The following is a 25,800-nucleotide window of genomic DNA, read 5'->3' as shown; positions in this document are numbered from 1 at the left end:
ACACTTTTCATCTCACGGCACACATAAACTAATTACTGAAATTCTGTGGCACACCAAAAAATATATTTTTTGCCAATCTGGTTAAAAAAATAGGTATAATTTTGATTCATTCACATCGGACGGCTATTGTTGTGTTGGCCGTTATCATTTCTTTATTTGACAGTCTTAAGGGAAAAGAGGCTGGTGCCCCTAAATAGGGAGGTGTTGCATGTTTTAAAAATTCTTGCCGCGCACGGGTTGAAAATCGCTGGTGTAAAGGATATGCCTTGGATTCTGAAGTCGTTTTTACAAGTGTATGTATCTGTGGGGAGATAATTACAATAATTTTTTGGTTTTCTTTCATCCAGTCAGGTCTCAGGCCTCCATTATAGTGAATATAATCACTTATTTTGGGGGAGAATGAAAAGATATTAGCAACGACTTGATTTTTGGAACTATATGTCCCTTCTGCTTCTAAAACATAATGCAGCTGCTGGATAGAAAAGCCTCTTACTTTTTCTGTGTATCAGAAAGAGGAGAAAGAAAACTATCTTAGAAACATATTTAAAGCATATGATGAAAATGAAAGGTTTATAAAAAAAACCTTTTAGAATCTATTTTCTTTGTGCCAGGTACCAGATGTTGATGTTGGCAGTGCTTAAGAGGGTCACAGGGCATTTAAAATCACTAGGCTGTGGGGAATAAAATTCACGTCTGTTGCACTGAAGATTATGTAAAACTTGTGTTTACCTAGCAGTAACTAATACAAAAGTACTTTTTCTGTATGAGCCCCTCTTAAATCGGTACCCTAGAAATACATGATCAATGAAATTGCTGCAAAATATATTTATGTTCTAGTGGCTCTTTTTAGCATTATCAAAGTCACTGGTTCCATTTACGTCTCTATTTTTCAGTGTGAAAAGCAGGGTGCTTTCAACTTGGTTAGACACTTGGCCTTCCTATTGAGCCATCCATTTCATATTAAGAGTATGGAGGGGTTTGCTACTTGGTTATTTATTATAAATGTGCAGAAAAGGCATATATACTATACTTAAACATTTCCAGTGTATCCTCTAGAAGTGTAATTTTTTTGAAGAAGACAGGACCTTTTGCTTCCCTCTACATAGCTGCTGCTTTGGGTGAGCTGAAGTTCCTTTTCTCACTGATAGGATTGTAGGGGAGGAATAAGATTTCCTTGACCCTCTTAGGATCCCTGGCTGGGTCTGAAAATTAAACTGACAAAGTCAGATTAACAGGAAAATAGCATACAAATTAATTTAATGTAAGTTTTACTTGACGCAGGAATAGTCATAAGGAAATGAAAACCCAAAGAAACAGAGCTGATTATTTTATGCTATATTTGATGAAGGGTACACAGTTGTGGAACAGTGTGATAGGTGCAGGAACATGAGGCAATTATAGTGAACTGGGGGAAACTTAGTAAGTCTGGTGTGCTAGGATTCTTTTCCATATTCCTTTGTCTTCAGAGATGAGGATATTCTTTTCCTTTGGGTATAGGGAGGGCACCTGGCATATTAAGGTTTTATGGCCTGTTTCAGGGAAGAAGGGCTAGGGGAAAGTAAAAGTGACCTTCCTGACTCTGCCATATTCTCCTTTATGTTAAGATATTCAGTATGCCAGGGTACTTCATTTCGGTGTCCTGAACGCCATCAGGATAGTAGGGTTAGTAGTTTCAGCACAAAAATGGGACTTTAGAAAATAAAGTTTTGAAAAACGAAACCCTAGTGTCATAAGAGTACCACTTTATTGTTTCTTCTGACTTTGTGGTTGAAGCACTAGAGTCAGATGGTGACCTTACTGAGCTCTTCCAAAGGACTTAAGAGTATTTTTGCTGTAGTTATCTTTACGATTTTACTCGAGAAATTTGAACTTATTTATAAATACAATGGAATTAATTTTTTATACGCTACATTTCCCTTCTTGTTTCTGTCTGAAGGAATTAGTTTCTTTTTCTTTTCTGTAGAAAATGAACTATTTCAAATAGTCTAGCTGTCAGGGAAAAAATATGAGAAGGAAACAGGCCAGTATGTCATCAGTCTTTACCTCTGGGTACTGGGATTATGACTATTTTCTGTTTCTTTGTGCTTTTCTTTTTTTAAAATATGTTTTTATTGATTTTAGAGAGAGAGAAAGGACGAGGGAGAGAGAGGTAGAAACATTGATGAGAGAGGACATCAGTTGGCTGCCTCCTGCACGCCCCCTACTGGGGATCAACCTGCAACCCGGGCGTGTGCCCTGACCACGAATTGAACCAGCATCCTCCTGGTGCATGGTTCAGTGGTCAACCACTAAGCCACCCTGGCTGGGCTCTTTGTGCTTTTCTACAGTTTCAAGATTTTCTACAGCTAGAGTATGTCACTTGTAGAATTAGAAAAAGGAAATATATATACACATAAAAGTGTATTTTAGCTGATGTTGATATGTCTAAGGAGTCAAACACCGCCCGTTTTCATAGCAGATCCTGGAACCTTGGTTCTGGACAATAAAAAACAAAGTCCTGTTGATGTTCCCATAGCTTTCAGGGCCACCTGCCGTTTGGATTGGTGGTACAGTTGCAGACCTCCTTCTTACTGGGTTTGCGGTGACCAATGGAAGCAATTGAGTTTACAACTTAAATGGCAGAAAAGGCTCACTATTGTTGCTGTTACTGCCACATGGTTCTTTACCTTCTACTTCCCATGTATATGCTCTGTGGGTATATCTTTATTATATTTATAGTGCCCATTCAGTGTGTTTGTGCAATGGATTTATAGGGTGGCAGAGAGAATTGTAGGTGTAATTATAGAATTTCCTGTATCATATCTATATAGCTTAGTGGAAAATGCAAAATGAATACCTGCCTGCTGGTTGGATACATTTAGGATTCCCTTTTAATTCATAAAGTCTTTAGTATAGTGTGTTTTTTTGGTGTGTTTTTTTTAAGAGCATGGAAGGGGAGGGGTGGAGGGAGGGAGGGAGGAAGAGAGGGAGAGGTAAGAGAGACCCATTGATTGGTTGCCTCCTGCATGCACCCTCACTAGGGCCAGGGATTGAACCTATAACCCAGGTACATGCCCTTGACTGGAATAAAACCCACGACCCTTCTGGTGTGCTAGCTGATGTTCTAACCACTGAGCACACAGACCAGGGCCTTAATATAATTTTGAATGCTACTTTCAGTTGGGGGAATATTTTTAAACCATAACATGTTGTAATTACTTGGAAAAATTGCATAGAAGACTCATGTTTGGACTCAGAGACTGCTTTGTTACTTTTTACGTCTGATCTTACGGCTAGTATTTTTAACCCCTGAACTTTGTTAACCTTGTCTGTAAAATGGGGATACTAATACTACCTTCCATTAGGATCCTTGTGGGGATATAGGGAAGTGTTTGTTTTGTAAGTCCATATATGTTTCATTTATTGACTAAGCTACTCTTGGCAAAGTACCTAAATGTGAATGGAGGTGATTTGGATCAAATCCCTGAGTTTAGAGCCTAGAGCCAAATTGCATTTGTCCATTCTGCTTGAAAGAGGGGAGGTCAAAGATGTATGGTTTTAATCTTATTTTTGTGAGTCTATGCCTACTCTAACTTTTATAGCTTTTCTTTAAAAACTTGAAAATAGTTATTCATTTTCTTTTCCTAATTACTTGGCAGAAATTTAGAATTCAAAAAGAGAAACTAGTAACAACCAACCTTTCTTTCACACTTCCAGATCAACAAAAGGAATTCTTGGGTCCTAGAGACCAAAGAAAGAATCAGCATGAATGCCCAGGGTGAATTGATGGATTGGAGAGCCTGGCTGGTAATTACTTTCACTGAGCTAAAACATTAACTTAATACACAGGAGAAGGGTGAGATAAAATCAGGATTTGGACCACCTCCTCCCCTCCCCCATGGAGATCCAATGCTTTCCTTCTGGAGACAGCCTTCTCTTTGGTGGGACAGCCCTCCTTCCTTTCTTGGGACTTGGCATGGATTTTCATGCCCTACCCAGGCAGACTAGTTTGTACCTTTTGTTTTGGTTGTCCTGGGAAACTATTGGTGGGGCTATAAGACTAAGTCAGCCAGCTTTTGGGGTGGCAAGGAACCCCAGTTTTTCAAGAGTTTTCAGCTTAATACCAGGTATTGACATATTTAACTCATTATTGGTTTCAAATTTCTAGAATTGGCAAGCTTCAGCTTTTGGTCTTTTGTGACATCTAGTGCATACCTTGGGAGGCCAAGGAGGTCTTTTTTAAAACCTAACATGTTGATTGTTAATAACTTCCTAGGGTGCTGTGCTGTGATAGATTGTGAAGCCATAATGACATGTAGTGACATATTATTTAGTGGTATGTGTTTGCCATGGGTTGGGAGGGGCACATACATATTTTCAAGTGATTGTCAAATCCATAGAACTTGAGAGCTCATTTAATCTACAGTGCTCTCCTCCCCAACCCCATGTGAAGGAATTGGATAGCTAGAGAGATGAAACCATTTCCAGCTCATTAGAACCAAGAATGAACTTGAACTCATGTTTTGTGACTTCAAGTTGCTTGATATTTTGTGGGGATAAGAATAGTAGCTACCTTATGGGATTTAGAGAGAATCAAATTTAAAATATCTATATTCGGCAACAGAGACAGATACGGAAAAAGACATAATAAATGAAACCCACCATCACTGTCATTGTCGTTTTTACTTTTTATTGTTGCTGTCATTACTACCACCACCATGTTTTATAAGATACTAAAACAGTTCTTTGGTATGTACCATGTTGTAAAAGCCCACCTTTTGCTAACAAATTGAAGTAAGTCCTCAACTTATCATAACTCTATTTAAATAAAATTCTGAAATGCTTGATACTTCTGACTTCCATAGAGACCCACAAAAGACATTGGTACAACATAATTGAATTTGCAATTCTAATTTTGAATTTCGCACATTTTGTGTGTTTGTGTTGATTATATTTCTAACAAAGATCCGTCAAATGTGATTCTGCTGAAGTATATCCTCTTGAAACAGCAGGTATTCTGTGGAATGATGATTCATCGTTCAGCAGTACCCCGAACTTCCTTGTTTCCTTAGACATCTACGTGGAATATATAATATTTCAAGTATTTAAGTTTCCTAATCCTGTCAACACAGGGCTTTAAGTTGGAAGACTTTAGTTATGAAATCTATTCTGATGTAATCATTTAAAAGATCCAACTTTTGAGACATTTTTGATGACATGGGAATATACTCACAGTTAATTGAAAAGAAGTGGACACAAAGTTATAAATAGCATAACTCCAACTTTATGGCACATAAAAGGGTGTGTGTATAGATGAAATATGAAATACTGGAAGGAAATATACCATATGAGTAATAATAGTGTTATCTGTTCTGTGGGTAGATGAATAACAAATATTTATTTATTTATATATATATATTTTTCACTTTCTTCAAATGACTTGCAACTCATTTCTAATACTTTATATAAATTAATTAAGAAGAAAGAAATTGGCAGTTGTGCCTTGGTAAGATAGTTATTGGTTAATGCCATTTTGTGTCCTACTAGGTCCAACTCCATAGTTGATGTACTTGCTTTTTCATAGGCAGTGTTGCTCAGCAGAAAGAGCATGGGCTTTGGAGTCAGATGGGCTTGGGTTTCCACCCCATTGTCTTCGTTAAAGAGCTTTGGGATTGGTTAAATTGCTTCTCTTAATCTTCGTTCTCATTAAATTTGGATGCCATCTTTTTTGCAAGGGTTATTTTCTGTTTTTTGTAATTGAGCTAACATTGATTGACAACATTACATAAGTTTCAGGTGTACAGCAGAATCTCAGTCTCTGTATGCATCATAGCATGCTCACCGCCAACAGTCTAGTTTTCATCCATTACCATGTAATTGACTCTCTACCCATTTTGTTCTTCTCCCGCACCACTTCCCCTCTTGTAACCAACAGTCTGTTGTCTGTATGTGTTCTGTGATTTTGTTTCTGTTTTGTTTGTTCACTTGTTTCTTTTTTGTTTGTTTTGTATCCTACATATGAGTGAATCATACGGGCTTTTTTATCATTTTCCATATAACTTATTTCACTTAGCATGATACTCTCAAGATCCATTCATGTTGTTACAAATGGGAATGTTTATAGTCTTTTTTAGGGCTGAATAGTATTTCATTTGCCACGTCTTCTTTATCCTTACATCTGTCCATGGACACTTCTTAGGCTGTTCTCATATCTTGGCTACTGTAAATAGTCTTTCTTTGCAAGGTTTCTTAATTCTGAAAGTGGTTTGCTCTTGGAGGTGCTTAGTAAATATCAGCTCGTTTTCTTCCTCCCATCCACTACTCTTACTTCCCAAACCTCTTCAACAGATTCCATAAGGATCAATTCAGGGCACAGAGCATGGAAAAAAGTTTTAGTTTCACGCTAACATTTTTTCAGTGGTTCGGCTTTTTCATCATCTCTTTACTGTGAAAGTCTCGGTTCCTCTAAGTCTCACATCCTTGGGAACCAAACTCATGACAGTCATGAAGTGTCTTACCTCAGAGAAAACCAAGCAAACCAAAATCATGATGAGCTCTCTGGAGCAGTGTGTGTGAGCATGCCTCTCCCTTAGGATCGGCCTGGGAATGTGGAGTAACAGCATCATTGTTCACCTCTCACTGGCAGTGATGTGGAGGGTGTGGTGAGGGAGGACTCTGGGGCTAAGGTAAGATTTATAATTGCATGGCTGTCTGGCCTTCTCCGAGCATTCTTTTCCCTTGCAGGATTCTTGTAATTGTCATCAGATGGCTCAGTCTCCCAAAGGTTTCCGGTATTTCAGGGACTTCTGGAGTGTGTTTAAAAAAATTAAAAAAAAGGTCAGGTTTAGCTGCCATCATTTGTGTCTATGTCTGTTCTGCTGTGTATAGATGCATGCAGATCAGGCATGTCCAGAGTATAGAGAAACCAGTCAGAGATACAGTCCTCCTTACCATCTTCTCTTGAGCCTTCCCGCTTCCTTTGCTGATTCTTTTCCACCTGCACTGCTTTAAAGGGAAAAAAAATAAGTGAGGAAAGATGTAGGCAGTGGTCCTATTTTCAACTATAGTCAGCTGTCCTTTTAGTCTCATCATTTCTGGGGACTTTTATAGAGCATTGCATCTTTCTTGGGTCTGCTAAAGGCCTCACGGAGGTTGAGAGCTGGACAGTGGGTGAACCCTGTGAAGAATGATTCAGAGTCTTGGGCTGTTCACTGGCGCATTTGTGACACAACCTGAATTTCATCTCATGAAATTTGAATCACAGAAATGATAGCATTAATTTGCAAAGCAGGTGTTCAGGTGGAAAACAACAACCCAGAAGCACAGAGGTGGAAGAGATGTGTATTTGGGAGGAGTATGTGATGCAGTTTAAGTTAAAATGAGAAAAACTTCATACATTGGCATTCATGTTTTAAATAGGGGTCAGCCTAATGATTCCAGTTTTGGGTTGAATGATGTCTATAAAGTTAAGATATGAATGGAATGGCCCTTACCCTCAAATTTGGTTGCATTTTCAGTCTTTCAAGGTATTTGAATTTTCCTTCATCATATGCCTATAACTGAAAACCCAAATACAGGAAGTTATCTTGCATGGGGTTATTTTTTTAAAATCAGATAAGCTCTTGTAATTTGACATTGATTGCTTTTCTAGGAAGGGAAAAATTGCCTAAATGGAAAAAGACAGCTAATTAAAAAATACAAAAATGGAGTGATTGATACATCTAAACTCAAGTATGTTTTTCCACCCCTCATTCCCTAAGCAGAGGCTGAGAGGTGAGGTTGCATAGGATTGGCCAACTAGATCACATTGGGAAGTGTAAAATTGAAGAAAACTGACACAGTATCTTCTGATTCATGCCATTGGCTGAGAAATTGTGCTTTTTAAAAGCTGCTTTGCTGTACTGGCTCTTACTCATCTAACTAGTAAAATAGTTCATTGCGTTCTGGTGCCTCTGTTTGTCTAATGGTAGGATGTTCTCTGAACTTACAGGGACCTAGCTCTAGGTAGTGAGGTTAACTGTTGACTTCTTTACATTAAACTGCCCTTTGAGAGTCGGATTTTAAAAAAATGAGTGAGGTAAATACTGATGCCTACCCTAAAAGCCATTCCACCTTTCTCTTCCCAAGTGGTTGTGGTTGGGGGATGGGAAAAGGAAAGTCCTTGATCTTAGCAAGGATAGGAGATATCTTAAGATTAATATTTTTAAAAGTCATGACAATATCATTTCCCTTGGCAGTGATTGGTTCAAGAGTAGTCATGAGGCTAGGTTTTGTCCAGTAATTTGTAGGAGGAAGTCTGCTCCAAGAGAGTAGTAAAAGTTTCCCATCTGGAATAAAAGACAAACCAGTGCTTGAAATTTTGGCTGTGATACTTGGCATCACAGTAAGCAGGCATGAGGATGGACATTGCAGTAAGAAAGACAGAGCCCTTGTCCTTGACACCCAGCACTGTGCTGCTCCCTCTGAGTATTTGTTCTGTGGGAGAACTGATAATTATGTAAGCTCTTAAAAACTGGATTTTCTGTTACCTGAGGCCAGTCTAATTTCTATCTAACAAAATGTTTCTATGCTTTAATCATGCCTCTCCTACTATTTTTCCTTCAGATTTGTAAAATATTTCTTAGTCTATAACTATGTGTATCATTTAAAGTATTTTCTGTTTTCGGAGATGAGAGGCTTGTACTCCTTTCTGGTGGGATTGAAAACTAGAACTGACCCTCCCCCAATGAAGTGCACTCCTGCCAGTGAAGTCCTCTTGTTGACAATCTTTCACCATTCGCAGTACCTTGGTGAAAGGTATGAGGGGAGAGCAAAGAGGTGTTGGGAAATAGTCTAAAAATACATCTTATTAGTGAGGTTATTCAGTTTTTAGTTGGTATTGATATTTCTTTGAGCCATAAGGTTTGTTTTGGTGTTTGACTTTGTTGACAGTCCCATTACGGTCTTTAAGCTGTTTCTTGAAGTGTATTCTCCCTTTTAGTATGAAAACCCACTTTATTTCCTAAGATGAATTATAATTAGGACTGCTTGGTATCGAGAATCTTTCTCACTTAATACCTCTAATGAGATACAAATGTTCGAAATGTGTTCTTAAGAGTGGATTGTATTTAGAGAGGAACCTACTTATTTTAGTTAACTAATCCCTTTGCTTTCATATCATACATCCTTATTAGGCTCTCATGTTCCTGTTCCATATGGAATTCTTGTGAAATCAGACCTCAGCAAACACTGTTTGTTATTAACTTTCAGGGTCCCTGGTACTGAAAATGTCATTGAAGTTTGTTGGCTCTACATATTTTGTTTTTATAGCACTCTTGCTTTTTTATAATTCATGATAAATACAATTCCTTCACTATTCTTGCAAAGTGAATTTTGTTTCTTAGTTGGTTCTTTTCTGGTGTTTATGCATTTACTTAGTAGCATAAAATAATTGAATATGTTTGGACAGCCCCCCCCCCCCCTTTTTGGTTCCTCCTTTAGTCTGGAATGATCTTCTTAGCTCCTTGGGTCTCTGGACGTTGTGCATCTCTGTCCTTTTGCCAAAAACCTGTAAATGTCCTGGTAAAACTAACAGGTTACTATGTTTAGTAATAGTGCATTAGGTTATTTCAACTTCTAGGAGTCAGTGTTTTACCCTTCTCAGTGCCTTGTCCTCCCACTTTCTGAGGAAAGAAGACAAAGTAGTGAAAACGTTTTGAAGAACTTGACCCACGATACACTTTTGGAGTTCGAATACTGGCTTCACTGCTTACAATTTGCATGCCCTTGGACAAGTTATTTGGCTTCTGTAGGTGTCAGTATTCTGTAAAGTGGAGGCTATACTGGTACTTTGTAGGTTGTTGTGAGAATCCTATGAGAAGATTTATGTAAAGATCTTACCATAGTGCCTGGTGCACGCGTACTGAGTATATAGCTGATAAGATGGTATCTACCTGGATTTTTCAGAGTACTTTTTAAAATTTGTTTTTCCTTTGGCTCTCAGAATCACCCTGTGAAGAAGGAAGTATTATTAACCCTATTTTATAGGGAAAGTCATAGAGGCACAGTGTCAGTACGTAACTTTGTTACTAATAGAGTTGGGATTATAATCTAGATCTCTCTTCTTAATATGTTGTACTTAACTGTGAATTGGGTCCTTAGGAAGTTGCCCTGTTTTTGTGAAGTTTGTGATGTTATAAGATAGAAGGTATAGATGGGAAGGGCATAAATTCCTATTCCTTAAATCTGGCTCAGCGATAAGCCAGTTCATTCATTCTAAAATTATTTATTTATTAAATACAGATATTTCTCCCTTTGCATGGTTCCAGTAGGCAAAATTTCAGTTATGGTTAATTTAATAAAACCATCCCCCAACAACACAGTTCAAATTTCAGTTACATTGTTATGTTAACTGAGTAATTGATTAAAGTACAACTAGCACATCCTGTTATTTGGTTCTTGAACAGACAGTAAAGGGTTGTAGCTGTGTTACCTCCTTATCTCTCACATATAAGCCCAGGTAATGTTTTATGAAAAGGGATTATTGAAAGAGGGAATTGGCTGACAAAGATCAAAATGCAGCAAAGAAATGAAGAATGGTAACACTGAAAGTGAAATTTGAACCAGTGGTAAATAGAGTTCTAGAAAAAAATAGCTGACCATGGAAGATCAACAGTTCTAGAGACTGCATATGCAGCCAGAGGAGCTTAGCAAAGAGTAACTTATCGTAAATTAGGAAGGTGACTGTAACCAAAAGGGGGACCTACCAGAGGAAAGGATGCTGGCAAAAAACTTCACATTAAAGGAACTCTTTAGGGATATTATACCACAATGAAAACACGAAGGGTAGAATGTTGGAAGCTAATCCAAATTTAGGCATACGCCAATTCACCAAGGCCTACAGAAGATGCTTATTTGATATTTTAAATTTATAAAGAAATAAAACACTTTCATTTTCAAAGTTTCTAATGTTTTGAATTACAATGTCCTAAACAAATGTTCTACTCCCCCCCCCCGCCCCATTTTCCTATACATATATAACTGATAATAAGAGAGTTTTTAATGTTTTTGACAAAAATGTCAAGGGTCATAGAAAAAAATCATAATTTGCCAATTGATTATTAAGATCGCTTTGCATGGTTTTAGCTTGCATGGTCAATTTTATTGTCTTGCATTACCATGCAAAGCGAGAGCTGCCTGTATTTATTGCGCCAAGTGGGCACTCTTGTAAGTGGTAGGGATACAATGATGCCTTATGAAACATTATTCCAACATAGATTTATTGAGTGTCTGCCATGTGCCAGGCTGCATAAACACATGTGAATAAAAAGTAGTCCTTTTTCTCAAAGAATTCACATTTCAGTTGATCGATGAGAGACAAGATCATTATACCACAACATAATACATTTCTTTGAATGCAATGATAGGGAAATACCAGGCATTATAAGAACCTATAGAGAGGACATCTAACTTAGCATGGGAAGAGTGAGGGTTGAGAGATGCGGAGAGACAGCCTGGAAGATTTAGGAATTAATTTGGAAAAGTTGTGTTGAAGAGTGAGCCAGAAGTGAGAAACTTCTGCATGGAGGGTGCTGGATACTTTTAGAAGTGCTGGAATGTGGAGGGCAAGGTAGGGGACAGACAGATCAGTAATGCCTGGAAGCTATAGGCAGTGGGAGAGCCCTTGCAGTTTCCTTGTTTCTTTTAAACTTAGTTATAATTTGTGCTCAATAAAACTGATCCATTTTCATGTATCATTTGGTGTGTTTGATATAAGTCCTGAAGCCACCACCACAGTTCAGGTGAAGAACATTTACAACACCCCCTAAAATCTTTAGTGCTCCTGAGTGACTAACCCCTCCTCTCACCCCTAGCCCCTGACGACCACTGATGTGTTTTTTTGTCCTTGTATAGTTTTGCCTTTTTCAGAGTGTCATATAAATGGAATCATACAATACTTAATCTATTCAGTCTGGCTTCTGTCACTTAGTATAGTACTTTTGAGATTCATCCATATTATTGCATGTAAAAAACCCACACAACCCTTTGGGTTTTAAGCAAGAGAATTATCTGAGAGGTTTGATTGTAGGATGGATTTGAGGGGAGCAAGACCAGAGGCTTTTAATTTTATTATAATTTAGCCAGGTGGTAATGGAAGAGGGTTGCAGAGGAGAGGCTTGGTTTGAGGAGTGTGTAAGGAGGTGGAATTTATCTCAACTAAGGTAGGGAATGAAAGAGTAACAACAAATGGGGAAGAGCAGGCTCTGCATGTTGGCTGTGTTGAGAGGGAGGAGTTTCTGATTATCCTGAGGTAAAGTCCAGCAGGGTGTGGGCATGCGAAGGAGTTGTTTTCTTTTCCTTTTGTATCCTTTCATCTTTGCCTGAATCAAATGTGCTAAACACTGACCTTGTTTAAAGGGCTTTCTTTCCTCTACATCCCAACACATTGTCACCAAGAATTTGCTCCCAACACCTTGCTTGGACTGTGGACTATAAAATGAAGAATGTCCTTTTCATACAGTATCAGCTAACTCAGTTCATCAGCTTTTACCCATAATTTCCCATAGGTAACAGTGCAAATGTCTCTAGAGAAGCTGTGGTTTCTTCGTCCAGGGTGCTGGAAGTCAGAGTTCAGTAGTCACAAGATAGCTACATGCTGTGGATTCTATTTTGTAAAGGTCCTTTCCAACAAAAGAGGTTCGCTTGAACTGTATTTTTGAGGGTACTACATTTGAACCATTTTGAACAATATGGGATGGAAGTAGTGATGAAGGAATACAGTATTATCCGTATATAAGATATGGCTGACTCATTTTTTGTGGGAGCTCTGATTTAGTGGGGATTCTGGGGCTGCATCTAGGCTAATGGGAGACTTCTGTGTTTGACTAATAATGACTACCTCTGGCCTATGAAGGAAGTACTCCAGGAGGTTGTGGGCAGAGTATTTGCCCCTCTTGAGGAAGAATTTTTCAGGAAGGTGATGAACCACATAAATGCCTGTACCCAAAGGCAATGGATACAAAATTAGCCCACAGCCATGATTATAGCTGGCATAGCATTTCATCTGCAGGACAGCTCCATGAGGTAGAGTGTTTTTTCTCCTCTCTTATAGATGGGGAAATCTAGTTACAGAGAGGTCAAGTAACATTCCCAGTGTCAGATGGCTAGTACTGGCAGAGCTGGAATTCAAACCCAAGTAGTTCGGCTCCATCTTCCATGCTCTTTTATGTAACCTCTGCTGTCTGTAGAATTCTAGAATGCTAGCACTGGAAGGACTCATCCTTTCATTCCTCTACTCTTAACTTTATAATTAAGAGGAATGACATCTAAAGAGGGCTCTGAAATGACTGGAGATCACAGAAGAGGGTGGAGGCAAAATTAGTTGTCATAGTCCCCCCCATTCTTCCACCCATTTCCCCTCTCTCCCCATAGTGGATCCTGCGACTCTTGCAAATTTTGTACTCTTGTATTCGTTGTTTGTTAGTTTCATATCAGTGAAGAGTAATGTTGATGCAAAATTGGTATTTAATTCCATTATTTTCCTTGGCCTCATCTCTCTCACCTGGGAATGTACTAATTGGCACTTCTGTCCCCTCTGTCGCTTTATTATTCCCAAGGGAGCCTAGAATCACCTTTACTGCTCTCCAGCCTTTCCTGTCTGATCATTAATTGTCCAATCTTTTGCTTTTTTCAGTATCTTCCTAGTAGCAGTTGGGGAGGGGAGAAGCTGCCCGATCAGCTGGATGAGAGTTGAGTTTTGGGATGGGGGAGGAGGAGGACTGTCATGGGATTGGGGATATTTCAGCGCTGGTCAAAGACCTTTGTACCTTTGTGATTTTGATCCCTCTGTCCCACCTGTACTCACCACAGCTCACCCTTCCACATTTGGTGCAGTGGAATTCAGAGCTAGACAGATAGTGTGGATGCATTTGCTTCCTCCAAGCATTTATTCACATGGAACCTTGGCTACACAGGGCATTTGGGACAGAAAGGGAGCTCTTGCCTTAGCAGTTTACATTTCATATTTGTTGTAATTCTCTTTTTGAAGAGCCACAGCTTGGAGTGGGGGATAAATTAATTTGTTAATTTTTCTTTTAAAAAAAGTTTCTTGTAAGCTTATTCAAGCAGAGAGAGGCTGGTGCTTCTCTTTTTTCCCTCTCATGCTCCCTTCCTTCTTTCTTCCTTTGTATACTGGGTATTGGTAGAAATTTAACCCTTGTTTTCATCTCTTCCACCTACCTTACCCAGGAATGAAGTTGAATATTAATGCATTATGGTCACCATTCTCCAGTGGCTCACTCTTTCTCCACATTCTCTCTAATTAAAAATGTCCTTCTCAATTTCAACTCAAAATACCTGAAAAGACTCCTTGTTTAGTTAAGAGAAAGCAAATTTCCCTAGGTAAGTTCCCATATGTTTTCTGTAAAAATTGGCACACACTTTCTTTGTATTTTACCCCTGTCAAATGAGATCCTTATAAGAGTAATCAGCCAGTCTAAGCCACTCATCTCTTTTTGCCTGCATTTTCTTGGGTAATTTTAACTCTTTGGGTGCTGTCCAGGAACATTTGCTCCTTCCTATCACAACAGACGTGTCGGATTTCTGAGACTGCCACCTTCTTTTCAGTTTTCTCAGAAGGCCATGGAGCTCTAGGACTGTTCTTCTAAATAGGGGCCTTTGCACAAAGGAATTTTTTCTCAAGGCCATGGGAAGGGCACCAGTATGTTCACATGGTTCATTTCTTTTTTGTAAAATTTGCATGTATTTTTACATGCTTTTTCTTAAAGTGGGCCCCCAAATTGTATAAGCTTTTGGCCTTACCAAACCTGCATTCACTCTTTAATAGTCCCCTTCAAGAAATATACAGCAAGAGCATCTATCACCTTAATTAGTCACCTGATTCATCTATACTCTCTGTGGCCTCCCAGTTGCTGTAGAATTTTTTTTAAGTCTTATATTCTGGTCTCTGAAAATGCAGAACAGCTGCTCATTCACAGTGAAGAAGAAGTGAAGGCCCTGATAGAAATAGTGCCAGAGGGATGCTTTAAGGCTTGGGCAGTTGAGACTTACATTGCTACGAGAGGCTTAAATATGGACACAGATTAACTTTGCCTAGTGGGAGTTGGACTTGCCAAAGGTGCGTTTAAGGTTCTGGTTCTTTCTCTCATGTGCAAGCAAGTACATCCCTTTTTAAAAAATACGCTGAAGGCCATCTTTATGAAATGCTTTGTAGCACAGGCACATGCACAGAAACCTTACTCAACTTCCAGAAGTGACCACTGTTCTCTTGGTCTAACAGGCTGAAAAACCCAGTGATCATTTTCTTCCTGTTCTTCTCCCACTCTCATCATTTGACAAATTCTATTAAAGAAATAAACATATATATCTTTATTGATTTCAGAGAGAGGAAGGAAGAGGGAGAAAGAAACATCAATGATGAGAGTCGTTGATAGGCTTCCTCCTGCATGTCCCCTACTGGGGATCAAGCCAGCAACCTGGGCATGTGCCCTGACTGGGAATCTAACCTCAATCTCCTGGATCATAGGTTGATGCTCAACTGCTAAGCCATGCTTGCACGGCTAAGTCAATTCTTTTAGTTTGCAATGCCTCTTGGAACTGCCCCCTCCTTAAAAAAAAAAAAAAAAAGTCTCATTATGATTGCTGTGGAGTTGGGTAGGTAGAGGTGGTTTATAAAATGAATTCATATCGTTCTTTTACTCCTTTTCAGTCTCACTGCCCCATTTCCTTCCAGGACACTAATCATTGGGGGTAGAGGACCCTCCAAATGATCTAGTTTAAACCCTTCAGTTGGAAGCTTTTAAAAACATATCTGACTTTATTACTGCTCACCCCTAAACTCCATCTATCTTGGACTCTTTCTGGTTGGAATAAGCCCTTCTATGTTCATGGTCCTCCTTGAGCTAGGGCCAGCATCTCTTTCCACCTTCATCTCTCCCTGACACTCTCTTCATAATTGTGTCCTAGCCATAGTGTTTCCCAGGTATGCCTTGTATTCTGCAGTCTTTTTTCTTTAAGGCACTTAATGCTTTGTACCCTGTGGAGCGATTACTTGTACATTTGGATGATACTCCAGAGCAGGTTTAAAAATTCTTGAAAGTGCTTTCTTCTTATTTATTTTTAGTAGTGGTACGTGTCCAAGTACTCAGTGATAAAAGTAGCATCAGACTGCTACAAAGACCTTTGGGCAGAATCCCACAGAGCACACTGAACCCTAATTATCTGTCTTCCCCACCACACCGTGAGCAGCTCCACAATTGGGACTGTGCTCTCCAAATTGCCAGCGCTGTAAGAGCACAGCAGCAAAGTCTCTTAAACTAAAAAGATAGGCATGCTTGTTTCTTATTCATGTGATGCTCTTCTATATTCTTTGAGTAGGATTTTAACCAAAAGTTTTGAAATTTTGACCTCCTGGAAAAAGAAAAGTGGATGATGCTATTCCACTGTTAGTTGATCTGTTACTAATCACTTTGTGTTTAAAATTTTAAATTATTAAAAAAAAACACAAACTTCCAATTTTCCAATTTTTTACATATGCATAACAGTACTTTTAAATTTTAAATTAATTTTAAAATTTATGTTTAGAAAATGTACCAGTGTAGCTTTGGCTAGCTGGGTTGTTGTATAACTAAGGTGAGTAATGATCTAGTTTACACATAGCCTTGATATTTCATTTAAATTACATTTTTTAAACATTTCTAAACAGCATGAAAGGAAAGTGAATACAGTAATGGTTTAAAGAAAGTAAAAGTTTAATTTGTGAATTAACTTTTAATTTGAGTTTGTTGTATAGCTATTACAATCAAGTGCTAAGCAAATAACATAAAGTATGCTTATTGTTTGAATCTTTTAGCAGCTCTTCCCAAAAAGATCTTAAATCTAAATCAATATTAAAAGTGTCCTAAAGAGCATACTTGTTTCATTAGACAACCTGAGCTTTGGGTAAATTTGTAGGCTCTTGAACCCTATAATATGCAAAGGAGTAAGCTTAGATATAATATAGGCATAAATCACTGTAATTTGCATAATTTATCTCTTCAGCATAAATATTGTGCTCATGTAGTAAAACTGCAGTCCTGGAAATCAGGTTTTGATTGTCTGAGTATTTGTGGGATTGGAGGAGGTTTTAGGGTTATGTTTGTGTTTAGATTTAATTTGAATGGTAAGTTAAGATTTATGGTGATCAATGTGTGTAATGTCCTATTTACTTTTTTAAAGCCTGTGAAACATCTGAATCTGATCTTTGGGGACCAAGTTCAGGAAATATGGTAAAATTCTATTTTAATTGTTTCTCTTAATTGTACCATATTTCTGTTTATTTGCAAGTTGTGTACTTAAGACATTAACACATTTAGTACTCAGTCATTAGATATATTTAACTTTCTACTAGACTCATGCTTTCAGATTTTTGGAGTCTAAAAACAGGAGCAACATAAGTCTTGACTTTTGCTTAAAGTACTAACTGATTACACTTTGATATTTTCATTACATGAAAGACACACCCCTGGTTTACTTGGAGTAAATGTTTCTAAGAATTAGGCATGCTTAGTTTCTGTGGCAGACTGTGCACTTCATTCATCCATTGATATATAAACCCTCTCCCACCCCACACCCCCAAAAATTTATCAAGTTCATACTATGTGCTGTGAAGTATAGTGGATGTAGGGGTGAACAAAACAGAAACATTTCTTTCTTGCCCTCAAAGTGTCTTGGAGTTGATAGGGGGAAAAATATAAAAGCAGGCCATCATAGTACCATTTGATAAATGCAGTGGAACCTGAAGTCCATCAGCACATACAGGAGTGCCAAAGACTTCCTGGAGGGATTGACACCTCTGCCTCAGTATTTTCAGAGTTATCCAGGTGAAGGGGTGTAGGAAGAGTGGTTAAGAATGTTCTGGCACAAGCAACTGCATTGGTAAAAGCCCAGAGTAAAAAGAGAAGTCAGTACATTAGACTACTAGTATGTTAAAAGTGTAGGCAACTAAAATTCAGATAATTAGAACTCTCATTTTTGATCAGAAAATTTTTCTTCTGTATTTTACGTTGATGAGAAGTGAGAAATGACTAGAAATTTATTGTTTGATTCCTCTCTCCCCCTGTAACAGAAATATTCAACTTATTTTAGAAAATCTGAATTATTCACCCTACCAAAAATTAAAAATCAGTTATATTTTCTAGAGATCATCTTACTTGTCATTTTGTAACTATTCTTCCAGAATTTTTCCTATGCATCTTTAACTTTTTAAAATCAAGATGATAAGTAACATGATTTTTTGTAACTGATATTTTGTTCTTATGTAAAAGTCATGTTAATTGTTTTCATAGCCTTGGGGTTCTTGTAAAATATGAATTTTAATGACAACATAGTATTCTGTCATCAACCATGATTTATTTATAGAGCCCCCCATTATTGGAAAGTAGGTTGTTTCCAACTTTCTGCTATTTTAAATATTGCTGCAGTGAATGTATTTGTATTTAAAGTTTTAAATCCTGATTACTTCTCTACAATAATAAAAACGTATGTCCTTTATTCCCTTGCCCTTTTTTGTAGCTATAAACTGCTTGTTTACTCCTCCCACCCTCACCCCTAAAGTCAGTCCAGCCCTGACATGAGGTCTTAAATCTAGACTTTTAGATCTTTGGCATTTATTTATTTATTTATTTATTTATTTATTTATTTATTATTGATTTAAGAGAGAGGAAGGGACAAAGAGAGAGAAAAACATCAATGAGAGAGTCATTGATCGGCTGCCTCCTGCATGCCCCCTACTGGAGATTGAGCCTGCAACCCCAGGCATGTGCCCTGACCTGGAATTGAACCTTGGGCATGTGATCTCCTGGTTCACGGGTCAATGCTCAATCATTGGGCCACACCAGCCAGGCAGATCTTTGGTGTTTAGACCAGTGCTTTCTAAGACATCTGCTTCAAAAACAAATTTGGAAATGAATCTCATTACATCTCTACAAATGAAAGCATAATTTGAAGTACATGTTATATGGTTGGACATGAACTGTAAGGCTAGTGTTATATGCTGATATAAATGTGAAACTATTATATCCAATTTTTTTAGAGTGCCTACATGTTTCTAGAAAAGTTTTATTCAGGGATTTTTTTTTTTTTTTTTTTTAAGCAGAGCAATTAAATATTTTATAGGGAATGCTCTTTAACTGTATGATTAAATAACCTTAGTATTGCCTGACCTGGTGTGGCTCAGTGGTTGAGCATCATATTGCAGTTTGATTCCTGGTAGGGGCACATGTTGTGGACTCGATCCCCAGTTGGGGGGCATGCAGGAGGTGGCCTATCAATGACTCTCTCATCATTGATGTTTTAGCTCTCTTCCTCTCCCTTCCTCTGAAATCAGTAAAGATATACATACATATATATATATATATATATATATATATATATCTCCTTAGTATCATTGACTTGGAATATATCTTGTTAGATAAATACCTCTGTGGAGTTAAGAATCAAAAGAAAATTGGAACTGTCCTTCGAGTGAGCATTTTTTTTTTAAAGATTTAAAGAGGGTTATTTTGCACAGAACCGGGAAGAAGATCATAACAATAGGAACTACTTGGCTTATAGGGGTTACTTTTTTTTTTTATAGATTTTGTGCTATTTCAGGGCTGAAGTCCTATCATCTTCATCTGCTCATCCTGTGCCCACCTTAATACCAAATATATTATACTAAATAAATATCCCCCCAAAAACACTTAAAAAATAGTTTTATTGTAATATAACATATACCATTCACCTACCTAGGGAATTTTATTTTTTGGTGCCAGTGGTTTTTACTGTATTCAGAGTTGTGTAACCATCACTACAATCAATTTTAGAATATTTTTATCCACTTTCCAATGAAATTCAAACCCTTTAGCCCTCACCCCCAACACTGCTATCCCTCTACAGCTATAGGCAACCACTGATCTACTACTGTCTGTCTCTGTGGATTTGCCTATTCTGGACATTTCACAGAAGTGGAATCATACTATATGTGATATTTTGTGACTCTTCTTTCATTTACTAATATTTTCATTATTCATTCATGTTGTATAAGTACTTCATTCCTTTTTTTTGCCAAATAATACTCCAATATATTAGAGTATATACATAATATATGTATATATCACATTTTGCTTATCCATCTGTCAATTGATGGAACAAATACTTTTTAATATCTAAATGCCTTTGGGTAGGTTTGCTCTACACATGCAAAAACTAAGAGGCTAAGTTGCAAGACCCCAAATTTGAGATACTTTCAAAGCTTGTTAGTGGTGAAAGTGTATATAAATTAGTTTAAAATTAAGTTTGTATGGTTGTTGGGTCTAAGGGAAGAATATCATGTTAGTCAGTATATCTTGTCTGTTCTGTTCAATACTTCTTGAATCTGCTCTGGACTCCATATCGCTGGTACCTTATCTAAGCCACGTCCTTTGTTTGGTCCTTGCTTTACCACTACCATCCCCCAGAGCAGGCTAAAGCATCACTTATAAAAGTGTCTTAGCATCAGGCACTTGCTCAAGCCTTCCCTTCTTTTCCCTGTCTTGTCCTCCTATGATATTTAATATTTATTTTGTTTTTAACAAAGGATAAGGGAGTCCTTTCTGAAGTTGGGCACCTTAAATTTCAGCTGATACTACTTCAAGAACTGTGTGTTAAGGACCCCTTTGGAGCTGGTGTAATAGAAATATCTCAGGAGCTCTGAGGTCCATTGTGCTTGTTTCCTTTGAGCCTCTTATCACCTTAGAGATGGTGCTTGCAAGTTGTCATAAAGGTTAAAGGAGATACTATGTGGAAGTATATGGCACATATGTACTTAATGAAGTATGTCCTTTCCATTTCTGACTTGGATTATTGTTTGCATGTAGTGGCTTAGGTGAGTTTGATATCATTCCCCCCCACGTAAAAAGGGATTGATACACTATGATGATTGCCTGTAGTTTAGAGTTTTCCTTTTTCTTCCAAAGTTTGTATCTTTGCCCCACACTCCTGTTTTTGTGAAGTCTCTGGAATTTTATTACTGATCTAATACCTCTGCCTAGCAGTAGTACTTCCTTGTGTCCCTGCCAGTAAAAAGGTGATCACTCATTGCTTCCCCCTGCCCCCCTCAAAACATTTGTGTGTCTGTATCTTTATGATTTCCTCATTATTGAAGTAATTATTGTTCATTTATAAAACAAGAAAATTTAGAAAATAGAGAAATAGAAGGACATAAAATTAAGTTGCAGTCTAATTACCTGCTGTGACCATTGTGGTTTATGATTTTCCAGACTTTATGCATATATATACATGTACGTGTCCATATTTTCTAAAATAGAAGTTGGGGGATACTATGTGTTTTGTTTAAGTGCTTTTATCCAAGGGAAGCCCTAGTACACTGCTGGTGGGAATGCAGACTCGTGCAACCACTGTGAAAAACAGTATGGAGGTTCTTCAAAAAATTAAAAATGGAGCTGCCTTTTGACCCAGTGATCCCACTTCTAGGAATATACCCTAAGAATCCTGAAACACTAATCAGAAAGAACATATGCACCCCTGTATTCATAGCAGCACAATTTACAATAGCTAAGATCTGGTAACAGCCCAAGTGCCCATCAGTAGATGAGTGGATAAAAAAGCTGTGGGACATTTGCACCATGGAATACTATGGAGCTATAAAGAAGAAGGACCTTGTACCCTTTGGAACAGTATGGAGGGACCTGGAGAGTATTATGCTAAGTGAAATAAGCCAGGCAGAGAAAGACAAACATCACATGATCTCACTTATATGTGGAATCTAAAGAACTTAATAAACTGATGAACAGAATAGATTCAGTGACATGGAAGCATAGATCAGACTGACAAATCTCAGAGGGATGAAGGAGGGTGGGTGGGTGGAGGGGGAAAGATTAACAAAAGAATTCATACGCATATATGCACAACCCAAGGACAAGGACAGTGGTGTGGAGAGGGACTCGGGGGGGAAGGAAGGGGTGGAATGGGTCATTGGGGAGAAAAAGGGACATCTGTAATATTTTAAACAAAAATACACACACAAAGCTTTTATCCACTTGCCAGTGTAGGCGTTTTTTTTAGTGTTAGTATCATGGATGTAAATAATTTTTGTATGACCTCATAGTGTTCCAGTGTATGGGAGTACCGTGATTACTGTCACCAGTCTTCTTTGAATGGACATTTAGGTTGAATCTAACTTTGGGTTATTTTAAACAGTGCTGGCTTTGACTTTGAAGTCATGAGTTATTCTGATACGCTTTTTACCTCCTGAGTTAACTGTTCTCACGAAATAATTTTCCTGAGGTTTAATGCCAGATCCAGTTCAGACTTGTTCCTCTTATTTTTCACAGGTCTTTTATAATGTTACCACTCATGTGACAACTTTTTCTCCTTTTACTTCCTTATTTTGCTGTTATCTGTTGCTAGTTTTCTAATTTCTTCATACACCCACCTCCATTTTACCTTGGCAAAACCCTGCATTTTCTTTGTGCCATATCACTGTCCTATCTGAGTTTAACTTTTAAATAATTATTTCTTCATATTGGTTAACGTCTCTTTTCATTTCACGATTGACCCTTATGATTAAATTTGTTTCCATTTTATTTCCCATCACCTCATCTCAATTTGGGATTCTTTAAATATTTATTAAGTATTCTAAAAGAGATTGCTTGCTTTCTTCCAAATAATAGAATCAGTGGAGTTGTTTGCATTGTGTAGTACAATCAAAAGACACATCTTTGCAAATAATTGTCTGTTGTCCAAATTAGGATATTCCTAAGATTATTTTAAATCCAGGACTGTGCTTTTTCCTTTTGGGTTTGACTTTTGGCCCACAGCCAGTTGATTATGTCCTTAAGGAACATTAGCCATTTTAAATAATTTTAATATGAAGCTAAGTATATCATGTTGTGTATTCTGAAGCCATGATTATTAAACGTGGGCATGCATCTGAATTATTTGGAGGTCTTGTTTAATTACAGACTGCTGGACCCTCCCCCAGATTTCCTGATTCTGTAGATCTTCGGTGGGGCCTGAGACTCTGCAATCCTAATAAGTCCCCAGATAAAGCTAATACTGTTGGTTCTGAGACCATTCATTGAGAATAGTTGTTCTAAGGGAACATAAAAATCATTTTTGGATTATCCTTACTCTTTGTAATTATCTGTACTCTTTTTCTGTTTACATTACTAGTACACAGGATAGATATAACCGAGCATAGTGTAGTAGAGCTGTCAGTTATTTAAGAAAACAAGCAAAAACTCTTACTGGCAAAATACAGGAGGGATACTAGATACAGAGCTATAGCTGTTGTGAGCTAGTCTAGTAGACACAGTGTCTGGAGTTCCAGTTTAGGGTCTTGGGCTATTCAGTCCAAGACAAGTTCCTTTAAATCTGTTACAGTCTTAGTGTCCTTGCAGAAAAAATAAAGTGATTGCCACCTGATCTCTCTGGACCTGTGTCCCTCTACTTCCTAAATCTGCAGGCAGATCTTCACTGTGTTTAAATAGGTTCACAATGTCAAATAGTATCTCAGTTAAGAAGTGTTTATGCGTTTTCAATAAATGTTTGAAGCAGTTTTAATAGAGGGTTTATCACAATGGGGATTTAGAACTTGGATGAGGAAAATACTTTGAAATCATAGATATTCCAAGTGGCTTTGGAAATCAGAGCTACAGGACAGATGATGGTTGGTTACGTCCTGTCTGCTGGAACATAATGTTGAGTCTGGAGCAAAGGAGTTGGTGAGAGAGAAATTTTAAAATAATGTGAATTGAAACTGTCCTTGGGTTCATTGTATTCAGGTTCAGCTCAGTGTGTAGTTCTCTGGTTCCTTATCAGATATAGCTAGTCCTAGTGACATTTATTAGCGTACTGGCCATTTGGACCTTTGGGTTTGAAGTTCTTTCTCCTTGACAGCCGAGATGAGGGAGAAACCTTTGGCAGTGGATATGAGGCATATTATTTGTATTAGAATAGGAAGGATACACTATTAGAAAAAGCACCGGAGGAATAAGGGCTGTCTGTAGGTGTGTGAAAGGTGAGGCTACAGCAATGCCTGGCAGCTGATAAGAACGTAGGGTAAGATCAACAGGAAGTTTTTTCTAAGCACCTCAGCCTCTCATGTTTAGACTTGGTAAAAAGGCTGCTGATTTAGCCGCAGATGTTTCAGTTATATTGTAGAGACAAGTCCCTTGTTCTCTGAGGCTGTCACTGTGAGTCAGAATTTCAAATCTTTTTAGAAAGCCATTTTGACTATTTTTTATTATGGTTATCGTGTTCTCCCTCACCCATCTTTTGATGGCATGACATGTGTGGTCTTCTTTTCTTGTCAGCAATTAGGAGAAAAATCTCAACAGAGTAAGAAACCTTATGACACAGAAAGCATTTGCCTGAAGTGTTCCCATGTGAGCAATGGGCATGGGTATATACACCAAACGAGAGGGGAAAAAGGGCTTTTTGTTGAGAGTGACAGACAGACAGGTCGAGCAAAGTTTAACTTAAATTCTTTCATTGATATTGGAAAGTCATAAGCCTTCATATGACACTGCCACATTCAACTTACTGTGTGATCTTGAGCTCTGTAGCTTGTATATAGTGTGTGTGTGTGTTTGTGTCTGTGTACAGTGTAAACATTTTATGAACTGCAGTGTCTGATCCATCCGTCTGTCTGGGCAAGAATGTCCCTTGATAGTAAAAAGAACAGCAATCAGGACAGAATTGGTCAATGTGGCATGTCTAATGGTGGGAAGATATTTGAAGGACTCGCTATAGACACAATAGTCTCTCTAAATAGCCTCTTTGCACCCGGAGTCTTATTGCAAACAGGTTCATTAAGGAGAGACATTCTGACACACAGCATCACAGTAATGAAAGTAGCTCTGTTTTTCTAATATTGTATCTTGCACTTCAGTTATGCTGCTAGTACAAGATTTCCCTTGTGTTGTTGTATATTTCTCCAGAAAAAGAATCAGTCTTCATAGAATATACAATTATTTTGTACAGGAATGTATAACTCATACCTAAGATCCAGTCCGCCCTGTTTATGTGCACTAGTGTAAAAATAATTGGCAAACACATCTTCCAGACCAAAAGATTCCAGCACCTTCAATTTGTTGGGCTAGAAGATGTTGAACCAGAGTTATAATAAACTTTTTAAAAATGTGTAATGTTCAAAATGGATTTGTGATCAATCATAAAAGAAAAAAAATATTAGTACAGTTTCCCATGAGGTGTAATTTTTTTTTTCCTGGGGTTTTAGCCAATTCCAGTATAGTATCTGTTCAAAGAGGGGGAAAATGCAAAAGGTTTTCATCCACCAAGCTTTACATATAACTACTATATGATGACTTAAGCTATTGGATTTTCTGCCTGTTAATGTACAGCATGAACATTATGAACATGGAAAAAAAAAAAGGTTATATTGGTTTAAAAGTGGATATGGAAAATTTAATGTGCTCAAGTGGGAACAATGGCATATTAAAAAAAAACACTCATGACACAGATCTAATAATTCAGTTGCCCCTGTAGGAGAAGGGTATCAGCTCTGATACTGGCTCATAGTTTATTTTTATATACACCCCTGGTCCCTGCAGTATACCCTGTGTGTGTGTTCCAGAGAAAAGAAAGAAAATAACCTGTAGGGAAATCAGCCTGGAAACCTTTCATTAAATACATTGTATTTTGTATTGTGTCGTTCACAGAGTCTTCAAGAAATAAAGAAAGGAAAAACCTGTTATCAGTCCGCATGTGTGAAATATTATATTTGAATACTATCATTTGTTTTAAGATTAAGGCTGAGGCTGCAGACATATTAGTTATTAT

At 37.8% G+C, this 25,800-nt stretch overlaps 1 protein-coding gene across 16 annotated transcripts in view; it reads left to right on the top strand.

The window, feature by feature from the left end:
- BNC2 (basonuclin zinc finger protein 2) overlaps nt 1–25,800 on the top strand; it is a 402,482-nt gene that overhangs the window by 64,294 nt on the left and 312,388 nt on the right. For 8 of the 16 annotated variants that reach the window (XM_081151985.1, XM_081151999.1, XM_081151998.1 and 5 more), the window contains exon 1: nt 3,713–3,786. The exons of 7 other annotated variants lie outside the window; for them this stretch is intronic. In XM_081151985.1, the coding sequence (XP_081008111.1) occupies nt 3,745–3,786 (42 nt within the window). In that variant the 5' untranslated portion in view covers nt 3,713–3,744. Of the gene's footprint in view, nt 1–3,712; nt 3,787–17,198; nt 17,244–25,800 lie in introns of those variants that run through there. One more of the 16 variants, XM_081151997.1, reaches the window with a different exon arrangement.

Source organism: Miniopterus schreibersii (genome assembly GCF_964146895.1).
Source record: "Miniopterus schreibersii genome assembly, chromosome: 11".
Lineage (NCBI taxonomy): Eukaryota > Metazoa > Chordata > Mammalia > Chiroptera > Miniopteridae > Miniopterus > Miniopterus schreibersii.
The sequence above is the reverse complement of the archived record's forward strand: the minus strand, read 5'-3'. Positions and strand labels throughout refer to the sequence as shown.